Genomic DNA, 22,478 nt, shown 5'->3' on the forward strand with positions numbered 1-22,478 from the left:
ATGGAATTGGATATATCTATATATAATATCCTTATTTGGCCTCATTGTCTTTATTATAGTGTAATAATTATAACAATAAAAACGTCTTCCATAGAAAAGAGATTTAAGTTGTGAGTTGGCTAGGCTATATAAATACCAGTTCATGCAAGTGTAGGCCCTATATAAATGTGGCTTTTATTAAAGGCAAGGTTTATATAGCGGATAGGAGATTGATTTACAAGGCCAACATCCTTGCTTTTGCTAGGGATCATAAATCTGCCGCGTGCAGGCACTCCGTAAATGGTAAACAAATTTACTGTTTTGGCGCTAAATTCTGCACGGAGACGCGTTCTTCCGCAATCCACTGCCTCCATTCCACTACAGTGATTTTACTCACAACCAGATTAAAAACCAGACCCCAAATCGAGACCATCACCAAGCCCATCGAGGTGAAATAAATTTAGCAATTAGGCCTATATTGTTCCTGTTTAGCCTTTGTTATAGTAAATATTATATCTGATTGATTTTCATTGAATGTGATTTCTAGGTTTCCCCCACATAAATAGTTTTTTTATTTTTATTTTATAATAGTAATAATAATAGTAGTAGTAATAATAATAACAATAATAATGTTGGCATGTCTCAAAGGATTGTAAAAAGTAGCAATCTCAGCTAGGAATTATGTGATTGGTCTTCTGTTCTCAAAATGTACATGATCATCTTAATTTCCACAGTTCTGCACGTGAAACAGATTGCCCAGTGCTTTTCTGTATTATACACAGCAAAATGTTGTGTGTTAAATCATCTCTTACTGAGTACATATTGTCCCAATAGGACCCATATGCACACTTTTAGAGTTGAATCAACACTGGACATTTTGCTGAATATCAGTATTGATTGATGCCATTAATATTAACATATGAATTTGTAATATCTAACTTCAGCTGCATTCTGAGGAAGTGAAGGAACGACCTTGCTGTTAATAAGTTTTCTAGTAAATGTTATGTTGATCCTAAATGGAAATAACTCCTTGTGTGGGCGGATTTCCGCGTGTAAGAGTACAATCGTGCCCGAGTGCAGTGTCATGTCCAGGTTGTTATGACTAACTCCTCTCTGGTTTATGTTGTAAATATAACAGTGAGTGCAGTCCAGTCTGTGGGAGGGTCAAGGGTTCCAGGGGGGCCAGTGTGTCATTTTTCAACAGACCAAAAAGCACAGAAACGCTGCCCCCTGGTTGAACTCCAGCTGGTCATTCCGCTATCCGTTCCACACGTCGATTCTACTCTGCCTATTCCTCGCGCTCCTGAGTACGGCTCCTTTCATTTCTGCCATTTGTTCGATCTCGTGCACCAAATCGAGCTCCGCGCCACATCAGGCAACAGAAGGAGAGGAACCTCTTGCACTCGTTTCACGTGGCCTTTTGCGAGGGGATGAAATGAGGGATTGATTCTTCGGGGTTAAGGGCTGGCCAGTGCCTTTCTCTGGCAGGCATGCTCAGTGAATTATACACTATTAAGCAAAAAGTATCATTGCACGATGAAGGCTATTTCCTCGAAATACTTTTTGCTTTGTCAAAATTGCCCCAGTGCGTTTAACACCGACTCAGCCATTCCAAGATTTTAAAAAAATCTTATCTGAGAAATTGTCTCTAAGCGTTTTTTTTCTCCATGGCAAATCGCAGTTCACATGTGTCTTATTGCATCTAACGTCTATTCATAATTAGCCCATGACAAAACGAAAATATGGTTCCACGAAAGACAAAGTACAATATGCCAACAGAGAAGGGTGACCCATTAATAATTCAGACATATTTTGAACGATCCCCCAATGTACTTCGTTAAATATCCATAACTGTGGCGTCAAATAAGAAGAAGGGAAAATAGTTTTCACGTTCTCAGAAAACTGGCAAATGCACCACATCCAAATGCCCCAGATACAAAACAACCCCGCTGCACAAGACTTTGGCCATACAATCTAATTTTGTCCCTCGCCAAATGCGCTCGTGGTAGCCGACTGCGTGAAAGCACGGTCATAAAGCAATAAAACCCAGCAATAAAACCAACAAACGCTCTTACCTTCGTGGTTCCCATCTCCTCTTCCCACGTGTTTCACTTGTGTCTGAACTTAGGGTGGCTTTCCTTTTAAAATCTTATCATGACTTGGTAAATGTGGCGAGGGGGAAAAAAGATGAAGAAAAAAATCTTCACGTCTTCCAAGACGCATCTCCCCTCCTGGCAGAAGGTCTGTCCACAGTTGCTGGTGAATAACAATAGAAGAGAAGAGGTATTTAAAGAAAGGGGTGATTAATGATTTTTTTCTTTATAATTCTCGCATTTTTCTTGGGTCTGTCTTGAAATAATGTCTGTGAACTTTTCACTCTATTGAAATTGGTTCACTCTCTATTCACCCATCTGGGGCCGATATGGGGCTTCAAGAACCAGAAATCATGGGTGTTTATTGTATGTTGGACCACAAACCAATTCAAAAGCGTTATGGTTTGGACCCTTTTTCTTGTGACAAATACCGACGAATCCAAATTTTAAAATTATTTCCCTAAATATAAAATATAAAATGACAGTATACTTAAAATGGCATGTACGCGTTGAATCATTACCAGAAAAGACTAAAAAGTGTGCAGAAGATGAACAAATGAAATTTTCCAATGTTATCAATTTCTAATACCGTGAAATCTGTTTTACTTCTCAGTGTTTCGTGGTATTGTGAAAAACGCACACCCCATTTACCCAACAGCATCTAAAGAAAAGGAATATATTAATTACGGCGCAATGAAGGTTCATCTTTTATGCTGTTGGAATACATTACATTCCTTTTCAATAGGGAGAGGCAGATAGGCCGAAATGGATAGCGAGGTATGGTGTCGCGAGCGGCCTGGTGTGATATCACCGACCCGCTTGTAATAGACCATCTTTTCAGCGCCATGGAATTCTTTCAAACCAATTTGATTCCATACTTCTGCTTAAAGTTCTACACAGCACACGGAATGTTATTTTCTCCCAACATTTTCGATACTAGATCTAAGAAAGCAAATGAAAATTAATATATGAGCTGCGCCTCACAAAAGAAGCCATTTGTCTTCTTGATTATCTATTTAGTTGTCAGGGTTTGAGCTATGGCTCCGGCCCGCTCCTTTGTAGCATAAAAATACACACTGGAGCTGCAAAACGCGGAGAAACAGCTGTGCAGAAACATAACTTAAACACATTTAATGCTTTTGAGCCAGCACACGGTTAAACATTTCAAATTGGGTGTCCTCGATTTCATTGGCCTCTCACCATCTCCAAACCTTCAGATAAAACAATTTTAAATAAATGAGGAGTAGAATCGGACAAAGCAGTGTGGTTTTTAAGAGACTGTACGTCCATTTAAACAATCGTAACTGGATGATACGGAATAGAAATCATTATGCAGAAACAGAGCACTTTTTAACACAACTTTACACTTAAAATGGCATGTTAACTAGCCATTAATATAACATAGCCATAATGTAGCATATTACAACGTCAGCTTGAAATAAAGATACTATAGACAGGGACAGAAGGACAGGACACGCGGAGGGAGAAACTGTTTTTTTTATTTATTTTTTCTGTCTCTATTTACAAATATTAAGGTAAATGCACGAGGAACAAGGTGAAAAGAGCCACTTTATTAAGGGAAGAAAATAACATTTCTTAATATGAGCTGCTGTGGCATAACTCTCCTTTGGAATATAAACGACAAAATAACTCCCTCAAATTAAAACAATTGGAGGAGAAAACGCGCGTGTTTTCTGCTGCAACTGTACGGGATAGACAGAAGGAGAGAAAATAGGCCTATTCATTTTGCTTAAGCCATGCAATATAGGCTACGCGGCTTTGGAGTTTATAGATCTGGGCGCACATTTACTTGAATTATATTTAATTTACAAGGAATGAACAAACACGAGTCTAATCCCGAGTACTTCCCAGGACAATCGATTGAAATGTGAAGTGATGCTTCAAAATGCAAAGCAAAACATACCTATAACATAATCACAATCGAGGTAATTGTAATATTGAAGTAATTTACTGCAATATTGAAAATACATATCTATGTGCAGCATTTGGCTTCGTTTATGTTTAGGTTCGTTTCATTTTGCACATCTCGTTTTTTTATTGCAGTATCCTTCAGTTGAACAACGCTCAGTTCTGCAAACGCATAACGGTGGAGAAGTCGCATCAGGAATGAACTAAAATTGACAAGAACTGCCTGTCATACGTAAGCGAACGAGACTAAAGCACGGCACCAGAAACGTCCTAAAAAATCATAAATAATATTTAGATTTCGGCTATTTTAATTTGTGGTGGAAACTGATTCTAAACAACTGCTCTTAACGCAAGCAGCATTCATTTATTAAGCACAACACTGCAGGCCCGCGGTCCATCCTTTGTACCGTAGAGTAAACATGATAGATGAGTCTCGGGTTTTCATGATTACAGATGAAGCACGGGTCCAGCTTCACCAGGTCTGAAAACTACTATCGGCTGCTTTCTGTTTTAATAGATGGAGAGAACAGAGGATAGGAGTGCCGAAAAAGTGTATGGGGTGGGCGCATCAAAGCACATTTCTGTGTCTCAGTAAAGTCTTCACCCCATTCCTTTCATAAATAGTGTTTTTCGCTCAGCGTGTAGCCTGTATCAGCACCCCTTCAGAGAGTTTGGAGGTATCGGGGAGCTATAGGCTTGACGGAGGTCCACTGGTTCGGCTCTGAGAGTTTCCGTGTGTCTGGCTATCCCTCGTGTTTGAGCTGGAGGAGTTGGTGGACCTTATTTTGGTGTTGGGCAACTTGTGGTCTTTTTTCCATTTCATTCGTCGGTTCTGAAACCAAATTTTGATTTGCCGTTCGGAGAGACAGAGGGTGTGGGCGATCTCCACGCGCCGTCTGCGGGTCAGATAGCGGTTGTAGTGAAATTCTTTCTCCAGCTCCAGGACCTGCTGTCTCGTGTAGGCTGTCCGCGACCGTTTGGGCTCCCCCCCAGTGTAATTGGGATTCACTGTGGACAAGACATCAAAACACTCACTAAACCGATGAAGTCGACAGACTGCATATTTATAATAAAATTCTTAATGTGACCTAAATATTTGTGTTAGATTACGAATCTCCCAAAAGAAAATAAAGACGTATATTTTTGCGGTTCATGTTGTATTCACTGGTAAAGCACACTGTGGAGACACCGAATGGACATGCGTGAAATTGTTCAACAATAAAATGATATCCCGTATTTCTTTCGAATTCACCTTAAAACAAGACATTCAGAATTGGCTGCAAATAGGCACTTTGGGCTTTGTGGTAATCGGTGAGCAGCGCCTGCCGTAGCATAGTTTTTGTGCTAAATACGATTTTCAACAACAAACACTAGCATACCAATGATATGGTTTACGAACAGACCCATTCCGTAGTATTGACATTAGTGTTTTGTGACATGAACATTGTTGTTTTAACTTCCATAAACTTTCCCCAGAACAACTGAAAATTGAGAGAGGGTACACATTTATGCGTCCAACCACTTAAATACATATTAAAAACACATAAAACTTAACTCGTGGTTTGCCGGTCATAAAAATCCTTCCTTACAAGAAATTAGAAGAGGAAGGTTGCATAGACTTCAAAGGTACTTCGCCAAGAAGTGCAATAAAAATTTATGGAGGGTGTAATTATACTACCCTGCGAAAAGCCGATCGTAAATCTCCGCCAAGAGCTCACTTACAAGAGGAGCAATACACGTAACGCCGGACATTCGGCTTCCCACCCGGGGTGAAATCAACGCACGTAAGACCACGAGTGGTTGAAGTTAGCAGCACTTACCGGTGTTTACATGTACTTTTTTCATCCAAGGATAGACCACTGGATCTTTGCACGAACTAGACGAAGAGTTGCTTTGGTTGACGGAGGGTGGAGGGCTTGGGGTGGCGGAGTGGCAGTGATGGCTGTTTGTCTCAGGGAGCGGATTTGAAAGCCCAGTTTGGGGGAGGACATGAGCTCTTGGAGACATCACTGCCGTGGGGTGCCCGGGACCCTGGCACGGCGTGAACGGCGGATCGGCGCAGCCCGACCGCTGGTGGTACATCGGTTCATCCTGGAACGCAGTCTCTCTCCTTTGAGCACTGTAGTAGTCCGGAGAGTGGCTGGGTAGGTAGTCATTCTGCGAATATTCCTCGCAGGGAGGAAACTTCGGATCCACATAGTTGGAGTTGATCAAAAAGGAACTCATGGCCATTAATTTCTTTGAATTGCACACAAAATATACTAAAATTTATTGCTATCCCTTTACCCGTTTTCCTGTTTCATAAAACCCTCCTACTTTCTGTCAAGTGAACAAAGTTAAGAATCCATGTGACACTGGGAGCCAATGGCGTGGCTCCCTGCGTTTCCCGGATAAGGAAATGGTGGTAGGCGTAGCACCCCCTCAACACAATCTGTGCAGTTTGTTGTGTTAAGATATTGCAAACTTTTATCCCACTAGCACGTGTATTGTATCAGGGCAAAATAATCTTAACACCAAACAGCCTAATAATTAGCCGTAGCCGTTATTTGCTCAGGCGGTGTGCGGGTCGCTCAGATGACTTCTCCCCCCTTCCCTCTTTTCTGATCCTTTTAAAGAAATTATAAAAAGGAGCGTTGCTAACCGTGCATCCATGTCGAAATTCTAACTTAAATAAATTCATCTTACGCTGCTGAAAATAATTTAAACGCATTAACTGCACTGAGAGAATGGCTTAAGCCGTGTGTGGCCCAACCCCTGTCAGAGATGAATCTCAGCTTGTTAGGATCGATAGAAAATTCATCGGTAATTCTGGTTGCCAAGCCTCCTAAATCACCGTTGCATTACAGCAACGATTTTGCCAAGCCCTCCCAAAGACTGCTTTAACCACACATTCCAAAATAAGTAAATAAAGTGTAAAAAAATAAAATCTAAATCAAAAATCTCCCATGCATCATATGCATGGTTTGTAACATTCACACAACATCAGCATGATAGCAAATACCAGAATATCGCTTAGGCCTACATTAAAATCTTTATGTGATACGTGTGAACTTTCGACTGCAAACCGCATGTCTATACATGTAAATATTAATATACAATATAGAAATCAGAGTTTTCTATATTTATGTTGAAAAATGCCTGTGCAGACATGAACATTTATGAAATATGACCTATCGCTTCACATTTCTAAAGGCAAACTTTCATATCAGAACAGAAGTTCTCGCTAGTAGACCTGAAGTCATTTATACGCAAAAACAAAAGTTATTAATACAATAAAATACACATTAAAATATGACGGTGTATCCTGGATGTTCCATGTTGTCGTAGGGTATGTATCAACTACATACTCCCCTAGATACGAATTTGTGACCGAGTGTCACACAAATTCGGATCTACAGGGTATATATAGATGACAGGTATTCTTGGCATCTGACGAACAGCGTTCACCTTCGTTGTGCGACAGTGCGTCTATCAAATTCTTCGTATAGGCATACATCTTAGTTGCACTCGTAGCCTGATACTACTTTTAAAAATTAAAACCGATTTTCTAAAAATTAATTGGACGAATCTAAATTTTATTCCGTTCGTGATATCACACCAGTTAAACGTGTAACATTGTCTATTTCGTTCATGTTTTAAACGTGGACCTGCAAAATAGAAGCCAATGAAAGCCGTACCAGTTTCCAAAGCCACAGTTCTCGTTCAGAATCCTACTTCGTCATTTCAACACACGGAAAATGCATGGTTATATAACCAATCCAGTATTTTAACATGAGCCAGGCTTGGTAGACTATGGTCTCAGATAAAATGGACCCTGATTTCTTTCTCTGCCGAGTTAAAAGAAAGTGCAAAATCTGTATACAACGGACTGGGACGAATAGAGAGGTTTGAACTGAGAGTGAAATAAAACACATGGTTTTTATGACAGGTAGTTTCTTGTTTACAGATCGTTTGCCACCCCAAACAAACACTCGATATCCGGAGATAGGGGTATAAAACAATAAAATATGCACAAATTCATCCCGTCCTCAAAACACAGGGACACTGTTTACGACTTTTCTCACAAGTTCTCAAGCAAACTTAAGGCAAACACCCAGCATAGCGGTGCAATTTAAATGTAGTCTTCGTTATTTCCAGGGCTGGGTCTCCGAACTCATGGACGGACAGACTTTTAACATTTCACCCTTACCAGTATACGGTGTCAAACAAGGTAGGCTGAGCCTTTCTTTGGCCGTGTAAAAAAAATATTTTTACGAAAGAAAACAGAAATGTATAAGGCGGCTTCTATATATTTAGTTCAAGTATCAGTAATTGGCTATAAATAATTATGATACTATAATTAGCGAAAGTGTAAGGGAAATAAAACAAAAAACGTTAGCTAATGAAATATTATCTTTCATATCTGATTTATAAATTATGTGGGTAAAAATGTAATCATTCTTGTATAGATAAGAATTTAAATTTTAAAATAAATATTTAGATTACATTCTTATAATGGAGTGCTTTTCATAATGTTTATAGTGGTTTGAACTTTATCTCAGTGTTTCAGTGAAATATTTTAATCTTAATAATTTTTCGGATATTTCAATACTAAACACAATCGGAACTCGTGGACTGTTTTGTGATTTATACCCGGCGTCTGCATTTAACGTGCATAGGCCTATGTCCTGTGTTCCGGCCTTACATCCATGACCCCTACGCAATAGCGTTTAGTGTTGAAGTAAATTGGGCCAATATTCGTTTCATATTTTTTGTCATAATTTATAAAACACTAATGTTGCAGTTAATAATAATAATATTAGGCTTATTACGCTTAGAAAATTTCCAAGTGTTGCACTATTTAAAAGACACTATTTAACGGAGGCTCTCCGCGTATTTCTTGGGAAATAATACCTGTCAAAAAGCAATAATAATAAAGTGAAATATACGAAAACAAAAAATGAAATAAATCGTATCAAATGGGTTTATACAAAAGAGTTTTTTGTTGTATGTTTTACAATTCGCAGGGGGAAAAAATAAAAAGGAAGAGAACATTATGAAAATCATCAGCACCCCTAGCGTCTGCGCTAAACTCTGGCCTGGTCTGTGCCACGGCGAAACTTCACAACCTGCTTACATTTACCCGTTGGAATTTGTATTACTCTATTCTCTGCGCTCATGTCGTTGATCAGCATTTCCCAATATGTAAGCTATCTTGTGTTAATCAATGAGTTATAATGAGTTGTGTCTTTTCTTGGAAGAGTGTTTATGGAGTCACTGAAACCTTTATTCTAATTAGGCCGTACTCGTTTAAACAATCAGGCAATGGCATGGGTTCCTAGCCGTGAAGTAGCCCAGCATTCGAACACACACTTCCTAACCCTTTCGTCCCCGGGAGTTTCCCGACCTTGCCTTCGTTCCCAAACCATCTCTTCCAAATTGCAGCAAGACCTAGTATGCTATTATATGTCAATTAAAAATTAACGTATGCACCGATAGCCATTCAAAATAAGGGACAAGACCGATACCTGCAAAGGTTTCGGACTAAAAGCATAAATATCGCATGGAGATGCATTTGATTACTTGTACAGCAGCAATACATTTAACATAATCGCCTAACTAGTTGATGAGTCGGGAGGGGGTTTTTTTTGGGGGTCTGCTGCAGTGTTCAGCACGTGGTCTGTCTAGGCAAGCACCTGCTGTAGACCCGTGCAATATGTAAATGAAGCACCAAATTTCTACTTACTTCGCTCATCTTCGCACAGTTTTCAGCTCGTGCCATTTCCCCCCTGTCCTCCTCTCGCGCGCGATACGTGCTCCCATTCCTGTCACTGTCGTTTCCAATCATTTTTTCCCGCATCGTCATTTTGGCCCCTCTCTTTTCTCTTGCGCCACAGGTTTTGACCTCCCAGTGATACCTTAGCACATCGCGCTCCCTCTCCGCGCGGTTAATGCCAGTTCTGCTCGCAATTCTTCAGCGAAGATGTGAATTAAACCGCCTCACGCGCATACTAATATGTAACCACAATATCACAATTTTACACTACAGTCGGGGAAAAATACAAAGCGCGGAGCAGCTTCAGTCCACCGAATGATTTCTCTGTACTGTTGCCTTGATCTTTCCACCGAAAACAGAAGCGCCGTCTTCCTCGCTATGCAACGGTCTTCCCAATAGATCAAAAATCACAATACGCCGCGACCGTTCCCGATGTGACAAACCGTCAGGTGCTCTAAAGCATTATGTTGTGAAGTCTCAAGTTTTCGTATTAATCTAATACTTTGGAAGTCTTTGTTAAACAGCTAGGCGTGTCGTGAAGCGCCGGCAGATTTTAATATTTGTTAGACGCGGTGACCTGTGTTTCACCCCTTCTCCGGGTCTCTCTCTCTTGCCACTTTAGTAATGCATGCATAGCTTGCTTGGTCATATTGAATTGTGCCCAGGTCATTACTTTGAAGAAAAATGGCAGAGAGTGGGGGAGGGTCATTCAGCTGCTCGAGCCTGAAAAACAGCTCGCGCGTATTCCTTCGTGTTCTTTGTTGCGTTCATATTTCTTTTATCCGAATAGCGGGATAGCTAAAATGCAGTAGGTCGTGTTATTCTGTGTCCTAAACATGAACAGTGTAGGACTGGGGCCCCCCAGAAGATAACTTATGCGTAGATTTACTATTAATACACCGTTCAACAAAGGTGTAATGTGTCCAACATGTTTCGTTATTAATGCGGAATGTACACGTGCAATATGAATATAGGCTACTTGAAACAACCGGGGGAAAACGTAGCTACTGTTCCGTAGCCTATCCGATGCTCAGATCCTTTCTTAGAGGTAATTAAAATCCTGTCCTCAATGTTTGTGGGCTTGTCAGAGCTATGGCTATGGTAGTTCTTAAGTCTTTTTAACCAACGCAAATATGTTATACCTTACACATGTTAAAAACGAATTTAAATAAAAACATAATTTTTATCTTTTTTTCTTTTTGCCTAACTTGTGCACGAAAAATAAATGATTGAGTTCGAATCGATTTCAAATCATAGCATGCTACAGTTATTAAAATTCATGGTGATTCTCTTTGCCAGGCAACGGTGAAGGTTACTATGGAATCAAAATTAATTCAGTGACCTGAGGATGAACTCCAAATGGGACGTGTTTTCCAGTACAATAGCTTCCCATTTATGTACGTTATTTTAGTATCCAGAGTCATTTGGAATCTGTGCACTAACATAATAACGTTATCCTTTGGAATGATAACGAAGTTATGTGTTTGAATTATGAACCTCTTTCTGTCGTTCTGTCTAGTCAAAACTGTGTTTTTTGTACTTATGGAATAAGTGGACTCATTCAAATTGGGATACGATCAATGTAAGAATATGTACATATAGAGAGCTTCGGTAAAAAAAAAAATTACTTTATTTCTTGAATCCAGTTGTAGAAGATTTATTTTGTTATTTCTAAATAATTTACTTTGGAATTCACTGATTTCAAATTCTGTTCACATCGAAGATACTGTTAGAGGTAAAATACGCATGTGTTTGTTTCTTCCTTGTACAGTTTAAAAAAAAAAAAAAAAAACATTTTATCCACCACGTTTTAAACGTGTGAGAATAAACAATATGACGTGGTAACTGTGCCAGTAAAATAATTTGCGTCTTTAATAGTAAAACTCAGTACTCAGTAGATGGTCTCCATACCTATATTCGTCACTTATCTTTAGGGAATCTTATTTTTATTACATCTTAATTTTATTTTATTTGTTTGTAATAGGCCTACAAATTTTCAGTCTAAATATTTTCAAACAGATCATGAAACTACTCGGGAATATAAATAGGTGATGTCAAACCGTTTGCTAAGCCATCGCATCCGGGCTGGATGTTTTGTGATAACAATACAATAATGCCGTATTCCTGCTTTGCTGATTTTTTGGAAAAAAAACATTTTCAGATTTCTTTAAGAAATGTTTAAATGAATGAATATATCAATAATGACGATTGAAAATTTTTAAATAAATATGTCAAAGGAAAAATCCCCTGAAAAAGATTGCATTGAAATCCTACTCTTGTTCATACTCTTGGGTTTGATATAATTCTTATTATTGCCCGTCATATATCAACCAGTAGTAGAGTTCTACTGCTACTGCTGATGGCACTATTAGATATATTACTATTATTATTGTTAGACCGAGGACATAAAGCAGAATCCAGAACTGAATGGGGAAATTGTCCCTCCGTAAATCGTTATTTATATCAGTTTACGGTTAAAGGTATGTTTCACGATAAAACAGTTGGTTTAGATGAATGATGGTTTTCGATGAATGGTAGGCTACGCATGGAAAAAACCCTGGAGGTCGCTTCATATTGTTACACTGCGCTAAAGCTGTAGTGTGAAATCTGTTTCAATTTCATTGTCAAATACATGTATTAACGATATTAAAGAAAAGTTTGTTGTTTTAAATATTATTTTAATGTGCAGTGTTTAGCTAAATACGACTGACTTGGGAAGAAAGCATGTTTCCGGTTAATTATTAACTAATGAATACATAGGAATGATTTGCGCAGTGTAAGGTGTCCATATTCCTTTTTACTGACAATATTTCGAAAAAGAATCTCTCTTTATCTTGCTCTCTGGTTTTACGTCAACGGCACATCCTGTTTCTCTCATTATGTTTAGGCACCCAGCAGTGTCATTTGATCACTTTAAAACCAAAGTCTACTTAATAAAAATTTTTTACCAATTCAGTCGCACAGAGCGCTGCACATGCCCTCTCTCCAGTCGTGGGAAACGTTATTAGGAGCAGCCAGCCGCACTGCGTACGGAGCGCGCCTTAATGTCTTCCCTGGGAGCATCTCGTGCACTTTCTGTCAATTTTTCTCTCTCGTGCGGGGCCGTTTGGTACACCGTGAAGGTCAACCGGGTGCCTCCTCCCTGCCTCCCTGTCATTTCTCTCATCATAAGGGAAGCTGTGGCCCTTCGCCCCCTTTCTTTTCCTCTTCCCCTATCTCATTCTTTGCATCTGACATACAGCAATTGGTCTAGAAGGAGCCGACAGCCGAATCACGCACGACGTAAACTTTTGACCCTCAACTTTTTGACCCCTACTGCTACAATAAGACCAACAAGACTAAATTCACCTTCACTATCTCACAACAGAGGGTGGGACCACCTCTCATCACACATTCAGTTTTCATGTTTCTGTGTGTAACTTTATTTTTTATTTTTATTTTTGGGGGTTACTTTTGCTTGTTTTTTATTGTGTGTGTGTGTCCTATTCACAATGAAAGGAAGTGGACGAGAATTTTCAAATATATTCAAGGGATTGCTATTTAAGAGACTATGGATATATGCATTCAACTTATGGCTAGGGTTTTAACGTTCCGACATTTTAGTACACCGTAAAACATTGCGTTTAAAATGGAGTTAAACGGAGGTTTTGGTTTTATTTCAAAATGCCTGTGATATGTTCCGTAAGTGAGTGTTGAGCCGAGCGCGTGCAATGCTCATTCCGTGGCTGTGAACTTGGTCTAAGGCGGGCTCTGCTGGCGATAGCGAAGCGTTGCACCTCGCGGATATCTGGCATATTTCCCCAGAAATGAAAACAAACTGAGCCACCATATCGAATGTGAAAATCTTTAAAGCATTCACTCTGCCTAAAGATGGCATCGTCTTGTGTGTGTGTGTGTGTGTATATATATATATATATATATATATATATATATGTATGTATGTATGTAACAGTGTTATGATTAATCAATCATATTCAATGCTATTCAAGGATCAATATTTCAATGCTGATATTATTATTATTATTAGTAGTAGTAGTAGCAGCAGTGATAGTACTACGAGTAGCTGGAGCAGTCATAGAAGGATACTGTACTGCTGCTGCTATTGCTTCAAAAGCCTTGGCTACTGCTGCTAATTATATTCTTAGACTATGTAAATATTGATTCTCTTAACTTATTTTTAGGTAAGCTAAGAGATCCATAATAACTTTAACCAAATTTCCAACCATTTTAGTCTTATGTACGATTTTCGTATGTTTTTTTTATGCTGCTCAGCAGCAGGCTATAGGCAAGAATGGAATCTCAAATATTTGCGCAAATAATCATATAGTGGAATATTGCTTACCCAAAGTGGGATCTTATCAGCTCGGCGTTGACCGTCTTATCTGAACACATAATACGAGTATCATAATTATATCGTCACTTTACTTTACAATGAATAGGCTTCATTCCCAATGTCAGAGATAACTACCGAGGCACGCAAAGAGCTCAAATCATGTAAAGTATTGAAAATGATGGTTTCTCATTGTTATTTATTATTATTATTATTATTATTATTATTGTTGTTGTTATAGGTCGTTTTTGTTATATTTTTAAAATTACGCTCGTACAGAATTTGGAAATGGAAAAGGCGAACATGAACGGTTATTTATCTATTTAATTATTTATTTCCTTATTTATTTTGTACTGATTGTTTCCTTTTGTTCCTGGTCTGTAAGTATTGGCCGGACGGCACGGTTGTGTGTTAAACTGTGCCTCGGTCGAGAACCTGCGCAGCTCTCGTCTGCTGACCTCTGGATGATCCTTACCTCATGAATTATTGATGAGAGCTGCTCACAGATTACCCCAAACAATATGCAAAACATATTATAGCCCACTGTTTAAATGGCTATTTAATCCTTCAGAATCGTTGCGTTCACATCTTTAGAGCCTATGTTTCTTTTTAATGAGCCTAAATTATTTTTTAAGATCTGATAACAGCATGCGATTGCCAAGCGATCGGAGACTTTTGAACACGGAAGAACAGTGGTTAGAGATATTTGCCACATTGTTCCCTGTACCTCAGTTTAGCTTTTAAACAACGCAATATGTGTATTATTGTTATTATTATTATTATTATGTGCATAAATATAAACTTGATGCTCCATGTTCCTTGGTGTTCTGTGTTTCCAATTCTTTTAGTTACAGATTTGTCATTTGAGCCTACCAATGTGGCCGACAGGACCACACCTCAAACAGTGCACTCACAGGCACCTTTTGTTAAGAGCTTGAACTCGCTTATTAACTCACCTGTACACATGTAAAACTTATATTCATGCGAATGTTTTCTTCTGTTGTTTAACTTGTTGTAAAAGAGAGAGTTCTCTGGATGGCTGTGGTTCCATCCGAATATCAACCGAAGAAAACTATGAAGTGGAAGACGGAGGAGGAAAGTTTTAAGAGGAAAAGATGCGTCTCGTAGAAGTTAAGCGCGGGGGCCACACTGTATCTTAAAGAAAGGAAGCCGATGAAAAATGTAATGGATGTCCTCCCTCGGCTTCACAGTCAGAGCTTCCTGTTTACTCCCGGGGACTTCCTTTTTATATTAGACAAGCGAGGGGAAAAACGTCAACTTAAATACATATTAACCCTTACGCCTATGAATAGTAGAAATATGTATTTCTCCATATTAAGAAATTCGATTAGAGAAGATCGTGGTTTTGGCGATGGTACTGCAGAAAATTGTTTGTAGGAATATTAGCCTTTACTAAAGTTGGGTTTTCTTTTAAAAAATCACAGTTTGCGTACCATGTGTATATGCAGCACCGGCATTATGCAGGCAGTAGGCCTACTGAGCCTGAGAATACAGGGAGCCTATCTTTTCCGGCCAGAAAGTTAAGATTGCTGCGTAATTACTCGCATACTGTCTCTGGACATACGCTTGCATGAACGAAAAACGAAATAAACTTGAACAGAAATAAAATAAAAAATAAAACATAAACAGTCAGTTCTTCGATGTGTTATCAGTAACCGATATATATATATATATATATATATATATATATATATAAAATAACTGAACAAACTTTTTTTTTTAAGTCACGTAGTATATTTGCATTTTTATAAGCTCTATTTTCAAAGGTATAATTATTGTTGAATATGTAGCAATGTGGATACAATGAGCGAAAAGTAGTCTAAAAAGCATCCCACGAATAATATTAATAATGTTAAGTATTTTAAAGCATTACCCGAATAATGAACAGTTAATTTAATGACATATCTTAGCAGATTATTTGAGGCCTAATATCTTGATATTTTTATCTTAAAAACAAAGAGTAATGTTCCACTGCGGCAGTTTTAAATATATTATTTCACAGCAGATCTGTTGATAGGAATACCACCTCTTTGGCCTCTTTGGTTGTGAGCCTAACCCCGCTATTCTGCTCTTATTGTTGTTATCCATTCAGGTAGAGGCCTATTTCCGATATCATAACGCATTTGGAAAAACTTTTTCTTTGAAAACCCCTAATAAGGGCTTTTGTTACGAGAAGTAGATTCTAAACATATGCGCCGTTATTATGTTGAAACCCCCTTTAAAATAAATCAGTACAACTATAAATGCATCTACTCCTATGTGAATGCCCTCTCATCGGTCCCGTGTTCTACGTTCAATGACCAGGGTGATAACATTTTCAAAAGTTAGTCAATATATAAAATAAAGGGAAAAGCAGCGAATGTATTTGAGGTAACACACTTGCATGACTGTTGTTGTTGTGTGTGTGTGTGAGAGAGAGAGAGTGTGCGCGCGCTTGTGTCTGTCTGTTTGTCTGTCCGTCTGTGTCTGTGTGCGTGCGTTTTGTGCGCGCATGCGCGAGTGTCCTTATTTTGCCCCCCATAAATATTTTCTGGGTAAAATTATAGGTTCAAGTGCCCTTATTGTGAAGATTTTTAAATCAGTTCTGTATGTTTCACTTCATTTTCGCAGTCCTGTATCATGTTGTGCCGTTTCAAAATAGGCCCATCACATGTAAATACAAACATGACATTTCAATGTTATAGAAAGCAGGCGGTTTATCTCCAGGAAAGCCAACTGAAATGCAGTTTGCATATTCGTAATGAGCGAATTGCTCACAAATCTTTAGGAGGCAATAGATTGCTGTGGAGAGGCAAGGCGAAATGATGTAAAGTAAAGCGATGTAAAGTAGCTTCTAGTTTGTGTTGTCCGCGTCATAGCCTGTGCATTTGGGTTGTCGTTTTTGCGAAGCCAGGTGCTCTAAAACTAAAGATCGCTGTTAAGAGCCCGTAGATTTGGATATTTCACTTATTGTTTAATACAATTTCAATACATTTATCCACTATTATCCAAATTGCAAGTTACAGTACATTACATGTACATCTGTTTGTAACAGCACACAATCAGATATGAATACACTGATTACAAAGACCAGAAAAAACAAAGGCACATAGCCTATATATTAAATATGCTCATTTTTATGTTTTCACAAAGAAGAATAGGTTATGTTTTGTACATGCACACGTATAACACAACAAGCACGCCGTTCACACAGACTTCACATGTAATCCTCGCGCGGCCTTCGCATACGCGATACATAATTGAAATCCTTAAATGAACTTAAGTCGAAGGGCTCACCACCACAATAAAACTACTGGACGGTAGGAGATTCCAAATTAATTAAATAGGACCCATCTTCACTCCATCCCTCAGTAACTCGCACGAGTTAGTTACCACACTGCGTACAGAATGTAACAAACGTAGCCCACTTACTGAGTGCTGATCCAGTCTCGCGCCTGCTTTTCCGGCTCTGAAAACCCGCATTGTCAGACCCAGAGAGTAGACGTAGCCAGGCATCGAGGCAACGGTTCAGAACTGGCTTAGCAGTGTTCTCTCTCGTTACTGACCCTTTAGAATCCCTTCGAAGCAGTTAAACCGTCACTTGTATTCTAGAATGTGAAATATATAGTACATTGTCAACTCCCCAAAACCATAAAACTAACTTTATGGACCCCACGTGACTTTTGAGAACCAGTAAGGGCTATCTGTCTATGGCCTGGGAGATTTTTACGATCTAACTTCAAGATAAAACCCTCATACATTTGACATGTAAATGTCATAGCTACTTTTGGTGTAGTTTGGCAGTGGGTAAAGCTAAATTTACAAACGTAGGCCGCCTGGCAAGGCAAGGCAGAAGGCTTATTGGCCGGAACTCTTCTCATCTCTCAAAAGTAGCGTCAGAAGTAGCATAACGACGTGGATTTAACGGTGAGTTTAAAAGTTCATTGTTTGTTTGTTGAACGGGAAGCCTGCTAGATAGTGCGGGAGGGGTTGTGTTTCCTATCTGTAAAATCAGTTACAAAACTGAACCATTATAGTTTGTTTTAGATATAAGAGAATTGTTTAACTAAACTGGGATAGGAGTGCGTCTTCTAACTTGACGTTGTAGGCTGGCAAGGTACGCCATTGGGTATGTACGAGGATTACATCATATGACGGAACTTTACTTAATAATGCAGTAGTTGGCCAACATTCGAAATTATATTGGGCATAGTAGATGCCATTAAAAATATTTTTCCAAGTTGTCGGTAAAGCTGACAAATTTGGTGGGTTAACAAAACGCACAACTTAGTAGTTGAAACGTTTTGCTATCTTTGATTTCTGGTTAATTTTTGAAAATAAAAATGGTCGATTGCATATTGCCATTTATATTAGACGGTAACGTGGCTGGCATTTTGGTGCGGTTAACTCCTGAAAGAGGCAATGATTTTTCATGAATTGGCGTCTCATAAATACAACCAGCGTGCTTGAAACATTTGGTCTGATTTAGAGAAACTTTATTTATTTTTTTTACTCCAAGTTAAGCTACAAACAAATACAAAAAGCTTATTGGCGAAATGCTTACAGGCAGTTGGACATGACAATTGCTTTTTTCACAGAGCGCATGTCACTAACTCTGCCTACTACAAATAGCCTATTAGTCACATTAAAAATGTCAAATATATACATCCTTTCTAAGAACGAATATACAGTTACAGTTTGGAAAATAATTATACACACGTGTGAATGGAGACAGGATAATCTAATCTTGATTTATTTTCGGCTATCATTTAAAAATATGTATAATAAAATAAATAAAGGAACTGAACACAGGAACAACCCAAATAAGTATCGCTATGATTTGAGTAAGGATGGGGGACACAGAGACTCTGGGGTCGATAATAGCAGCCTGTGTATCTTATTTAAATTTCTCACTTTTTTTTTTTTTTTTTTATTTTGGCAGAGGAGCCTCTGTGTTTTAAACTCAAATCTACACACTTGTTACAGATTGTAAATAAGTTATGACATTTAAGAGCTCACATGCTAACTGTCTGGAAAGCATCAACATAGCACTTGACACCTAAACGATATTTATAACAACAACAACGGACACTGGATAGTTTTTTTCCTCAAATAATAATTACTACAGTATTAATAAAACAACAGCTCAACACAAGTTTGTATTATCAGTACCACAGTAATATTGTAAGTTGTCTAAAACATCAACATGCCGAAAGGTGCCGCACTGTACAGTACTTTAGGAATAATGTCATCTTGTCCTACTTCTTAATTCATTCTCTCTCTTTTTTTATTCCGCATATTTTATAACACGAGAGAGTGTTATGGCTGGAAAGCGCTACCTGCAGTCGCGAGACTCATACTTTTCAGTTTATTGTCCTTCTTCCATTTCATCCTGCGGTTCTGGAACCAGATCTTAATTTGCCGTTCCGAGAGACACAGCGCGTGGGCTATCTCTATTCTCCTCCTCCGGGTTAGATACCTATTGAAATGGAATTCTTTTTCCAGCTCTAGCGTCTGGTAGCGGGTGTATGCGGTTCTGGCTCGTTTCCCGTCTGGTCCAGTCATATCTATATAATATGGACAAAACGTTGGAATAAGCGTTAGCTCGAGAGGACCTCTGCTGCATAATAAAACGGAAAATATGAACCACTTTGTCATGCACATCATTTACATACATTTATTCATGTCGCGACTCGTCTTTAATGTGTGTCAACAACTTGTCAAACCTTACAGGACACAGATTCAACCCGCATTTTTTCCATCTTTTAATATTTCAACTTTATAAAGCCACCCCCACCCACTCCACCCCTCTCCCCCGTACTTACAACCCAGAGTTTAAATGTTCTGCCGTGCTCTTGTCTTATTTTCCTAATCTACACCCCCCAGAATATAACTTTTCTGTTTTCTTTCCTCGTACCTCCTCCCGGATTTATTTCATTTTACTGCGTAAATGCTGCTTTCAGCATTATCCCATTCATAGGCTAAAGCTAAGTTTTCGCAGGAATACAAACTTCCCCGTTCCTCCCCGTTTTGTTCTCTTCCTCTGTTTCCCGTTCCCTGCTGGCTGCGCTCTCGATAGATTTATGGCGCTTTCGTGGCATAGCCCACAGTCGAAAGGCTAAACAACAGAGCAACCTCTGGGTAAAGCAGAAAACAAGCTACAGCCTGTTTCATTTTTATAAAATAAAACATACAACACGTATGTACCATGGCTAATATGTAGTTTCCGCATCCAGGGGAATATTTGTGGCGCCTGCCCTTCGGTTGATGCTGTAGTGGTGGAGGTTGCCGTCGACTCTTGCTGCTGTTGCTGCTGCGTCCGGGGCGCGGGGTTGCTCACTCGGAGGTTCCCGTCCTCGGTCTCGGAAGAGGCGCTGGTCTCGTCTAATTCTGTGAAATGTGTGCTGTTGGTGTTGGTGAGGCTACTGCTCGTGGTGGTAGCGCTCTGGTCGGAAGGGGGCGAGGAGCTTTTGGGTCCCAGAGTCTCGCTGTTGGAGCAAGGCAGGGACTCCGGAGACGCCAGCGAGCAACTAGACGGCTGTCTGAAACGCGTCTCCCGGGCTGGAGCCTGGAAACCCCGGGAGTTATTCCCAACTGCTCCAAAGTGCCCGGTGGTAGAGGGGCGATTGACGCTTAGGTCCATCCCATTGTAGTTGTAGCTGTAAGAACCCGAATGCATGGTGCCGGAATCCCTGTACGAGCCGTTCATAGCGCTGCTGCTAGTTCCATAATTTAGCAACTGATAGTCGGGGCCATTTGGATAGCGCCCTGAGAACGAGTTTACAAAGTAAGAGCTCATTTAGGGTATTTTAGTGGGCTTGATTTGTAGATCTTGGTCGTTATAACGCGGTGCTTCACGATTTATGATGTATTAATGAATTATAGCAATGCACTGTACTTCGTTTTTGCTATGTATGCGGCCAAATATGGGGGTGGGGGTGCGTTTGGGGATCACGTGCTTTTGTTGACCAGTCGTAAATTCTCACTGATGACTTCAAGAGGTAATTCATGCTCTATGGTTACAAACGATGACGAGATGAGAGTCGTTAGGCTGAAGTCAGTATGTGCCTCCTAATAGCAGAGTTGCTTTCCGTGTTGGCTGAGAGCGTCACCTACTGGGAATAAGGTTTATTGCAGCCAAGGAGGACCTTTTCCCATTTTATTTCGGTTTTAGCTTCTCATCAGATGATGATGCAAATTAATTGTCCTTCCCATTATCCTCCTTATCGACTGTTAGAATAACAATATCTACATATTTATTGTTTTTATTGACCCATTCGCCGAGCGATGCATAAAGCCACGAAAAAGGCGGTAATATTAGCCTAATGAAGAAGCATACTTCCCTTTAACAATAATATTATTTTTATGTCGTCCTTCAGAGGATAATTTGCCCTTGAAGTAGTTGCTTTTTGCAAAATATAATTCAGCTATATTTAATTCAAATGAAAATGAAAGCCAGCAATGTTGATAGTAGACTAGCTGAGGAAGAGGGGGAAGAGGGGCAGCAAGTAGAAGAACGAAAATGTAATATGACATCCTCTTAAATATACAGAAGTAGGGTGTTTTCCCTCAAAATGCATGACCATTCTAATGAAAACTATAATACTTGATGTGTTCAAATAAACGTGTGACAAAATAAAAACTATCTGCATGTAAACAATTACGGATTTGGATGACTACTTGGCATAATATCTTCGGTCTTCACCTGACTATCAAAACCAGTTCATTTTTATGAAAGAGTAAATTGATTTTTTTGCGAGCCAAAATGCATGATTGTTGGCTCAAACGCGCGAATAAGTGACTATTCTTAATATTAAACGGTATGGGCAAGCATTAATTTTGGCCTAGATGTAATTGGGAAAAGACGCGTAGTACACTAGTTAAATTAATTTAGAAAAGAAAGACATAGCGGGGCATTGTCAACCGTTCTTTAGGTCGGGGCTGCAGATGTAGGCGTAAAAAGCAAGTCGCCGAAGTATGTTAATGCATCTGATAAAAAGAATTAAATGTCCTTGGCTATTTGCAGTTTGTATTATGTAATACTGAGCATTAGGCTTTCATGACCGTGTGGACATTGTACGGTGTTCTTTTTGAAGTGTTTTATGTCAGAAGCAAGGAGTAGTATGCAGGTTATAGACACTATTCTTTCTGTGTGTTATTACGTAACACGTAAAAATAAACCTGTTTCACGAAATAATCCAGGGGTAGGGAGACTATACACACGAGTGGAACAACGTGCGGCTCAGACAAAGAGAACTTTGTTGAAAGTTCAGTGGTGAGGATTCTCCGCCGCTGTAAATGCTTATAATGCCCGTCGCGCGCGGTCACTTCCACTTTTGGGTTGTTAACTTGTGTGCCTGGGACTTTTGGTTGAGACGTAATCAGTCTCAGG

General features: G+C 39.3%; 3 protein-coding genes and 1 long non-coding RNA gene across 8 annotated transcripts in view; 1 reads left to right on the forward strand and 3 right to left on the reverse strand.

Moving 5' to 3' along the window:
* Positions 1-22,478, forward strand: part of LOC135243953 (uncharacterized) — a 90,240-nt gene that overhangs the window by 62,749 nt on the left and 5,013 nt on the right. The window lies entirely within an intron of this gene.
* Positions 1-22,478, reverse strand: part of LOC135243943 (homeobox protein Hox-B3a-like) — a 50,559-nt gene that overhangs the window by 18,888 nt on the left and 9,193 nt on the right. For 2 of the 5 annotated variants that reach the window (XR_010326856.1, XM_064316091.1), the window contains exons 1-2: positions 17,519-17,659; positions 2,055-2,235 (exon numbers count right to left, since the gene is read on the reverse strand). The gene's annotated coding sequence lies outside the window, so the exon portion shown is untranslated. Of the gene's footprint in view, positions 1-2,054; positions 2,236-9,726; positions 10,420-15,042; positions 15,242-17,518; positions 17,660-22,478 lie in introns of those variants that run through there. The other 3 variants (XM_064316094.1, XM_064316092.1, XM_064316093.1) reach the window with 3 other exon arrangements.
* LOC135243950 (homeobox protein Hox-B4a-like) lies at positions 3,553-7,319 on the reverse strand. The gene is made up of 2 exons (XM_064316103.1): positions 5,822-7,319; positions 3,553-5,009 (listed from the first exon to the last, which is right to left on the reverse strand). Exons 1-2 carry the CDS (start codon positions 6,231-6,233, stop codon positions 4,690-4,692), a joined length of 732 nt encoding a protein of 243 aa, XP_064172173.1. The 5' UTR covers positions 6,234-7,319; the 3' UTR covers positions 3,553-4,689.
* hoxb5a (homeobox B5a) lies at positions 17,040-21,011 on the reverse strand. The gene is made up of 2 exons (XM_064316100.1): positions 20,294-21,011; positions 17,040-19,653 (listed from the first exon to the last, which is right to left on the reverse strand). The coding sequence occupies exons 1-2, from the start codon at positions 20,883-20,885 to the stop codon at positions 19,406-19,408; spliced, it is 840 nt and encodes a 279-aa protein (XP_064172170.1). The 5' UTR covers positions 20,886-21,011; the 3' UTR covers positions 17,040-19,405.

This window comes from Anguilla rostrata, chromosome 17 (assembly GCF_018555375.3).
Source record: "Anguilla rostrata isolate EN2019 chromosome 17, ASM1855537v3, whole genome shotgun sequence".
NCBI classification, from domain to species: Eukaryota; Metazoa; Chordata; class Actinopteri; order Anguilliformes; family Anguillidae; genus Anguilla; species Anguilla rostrata.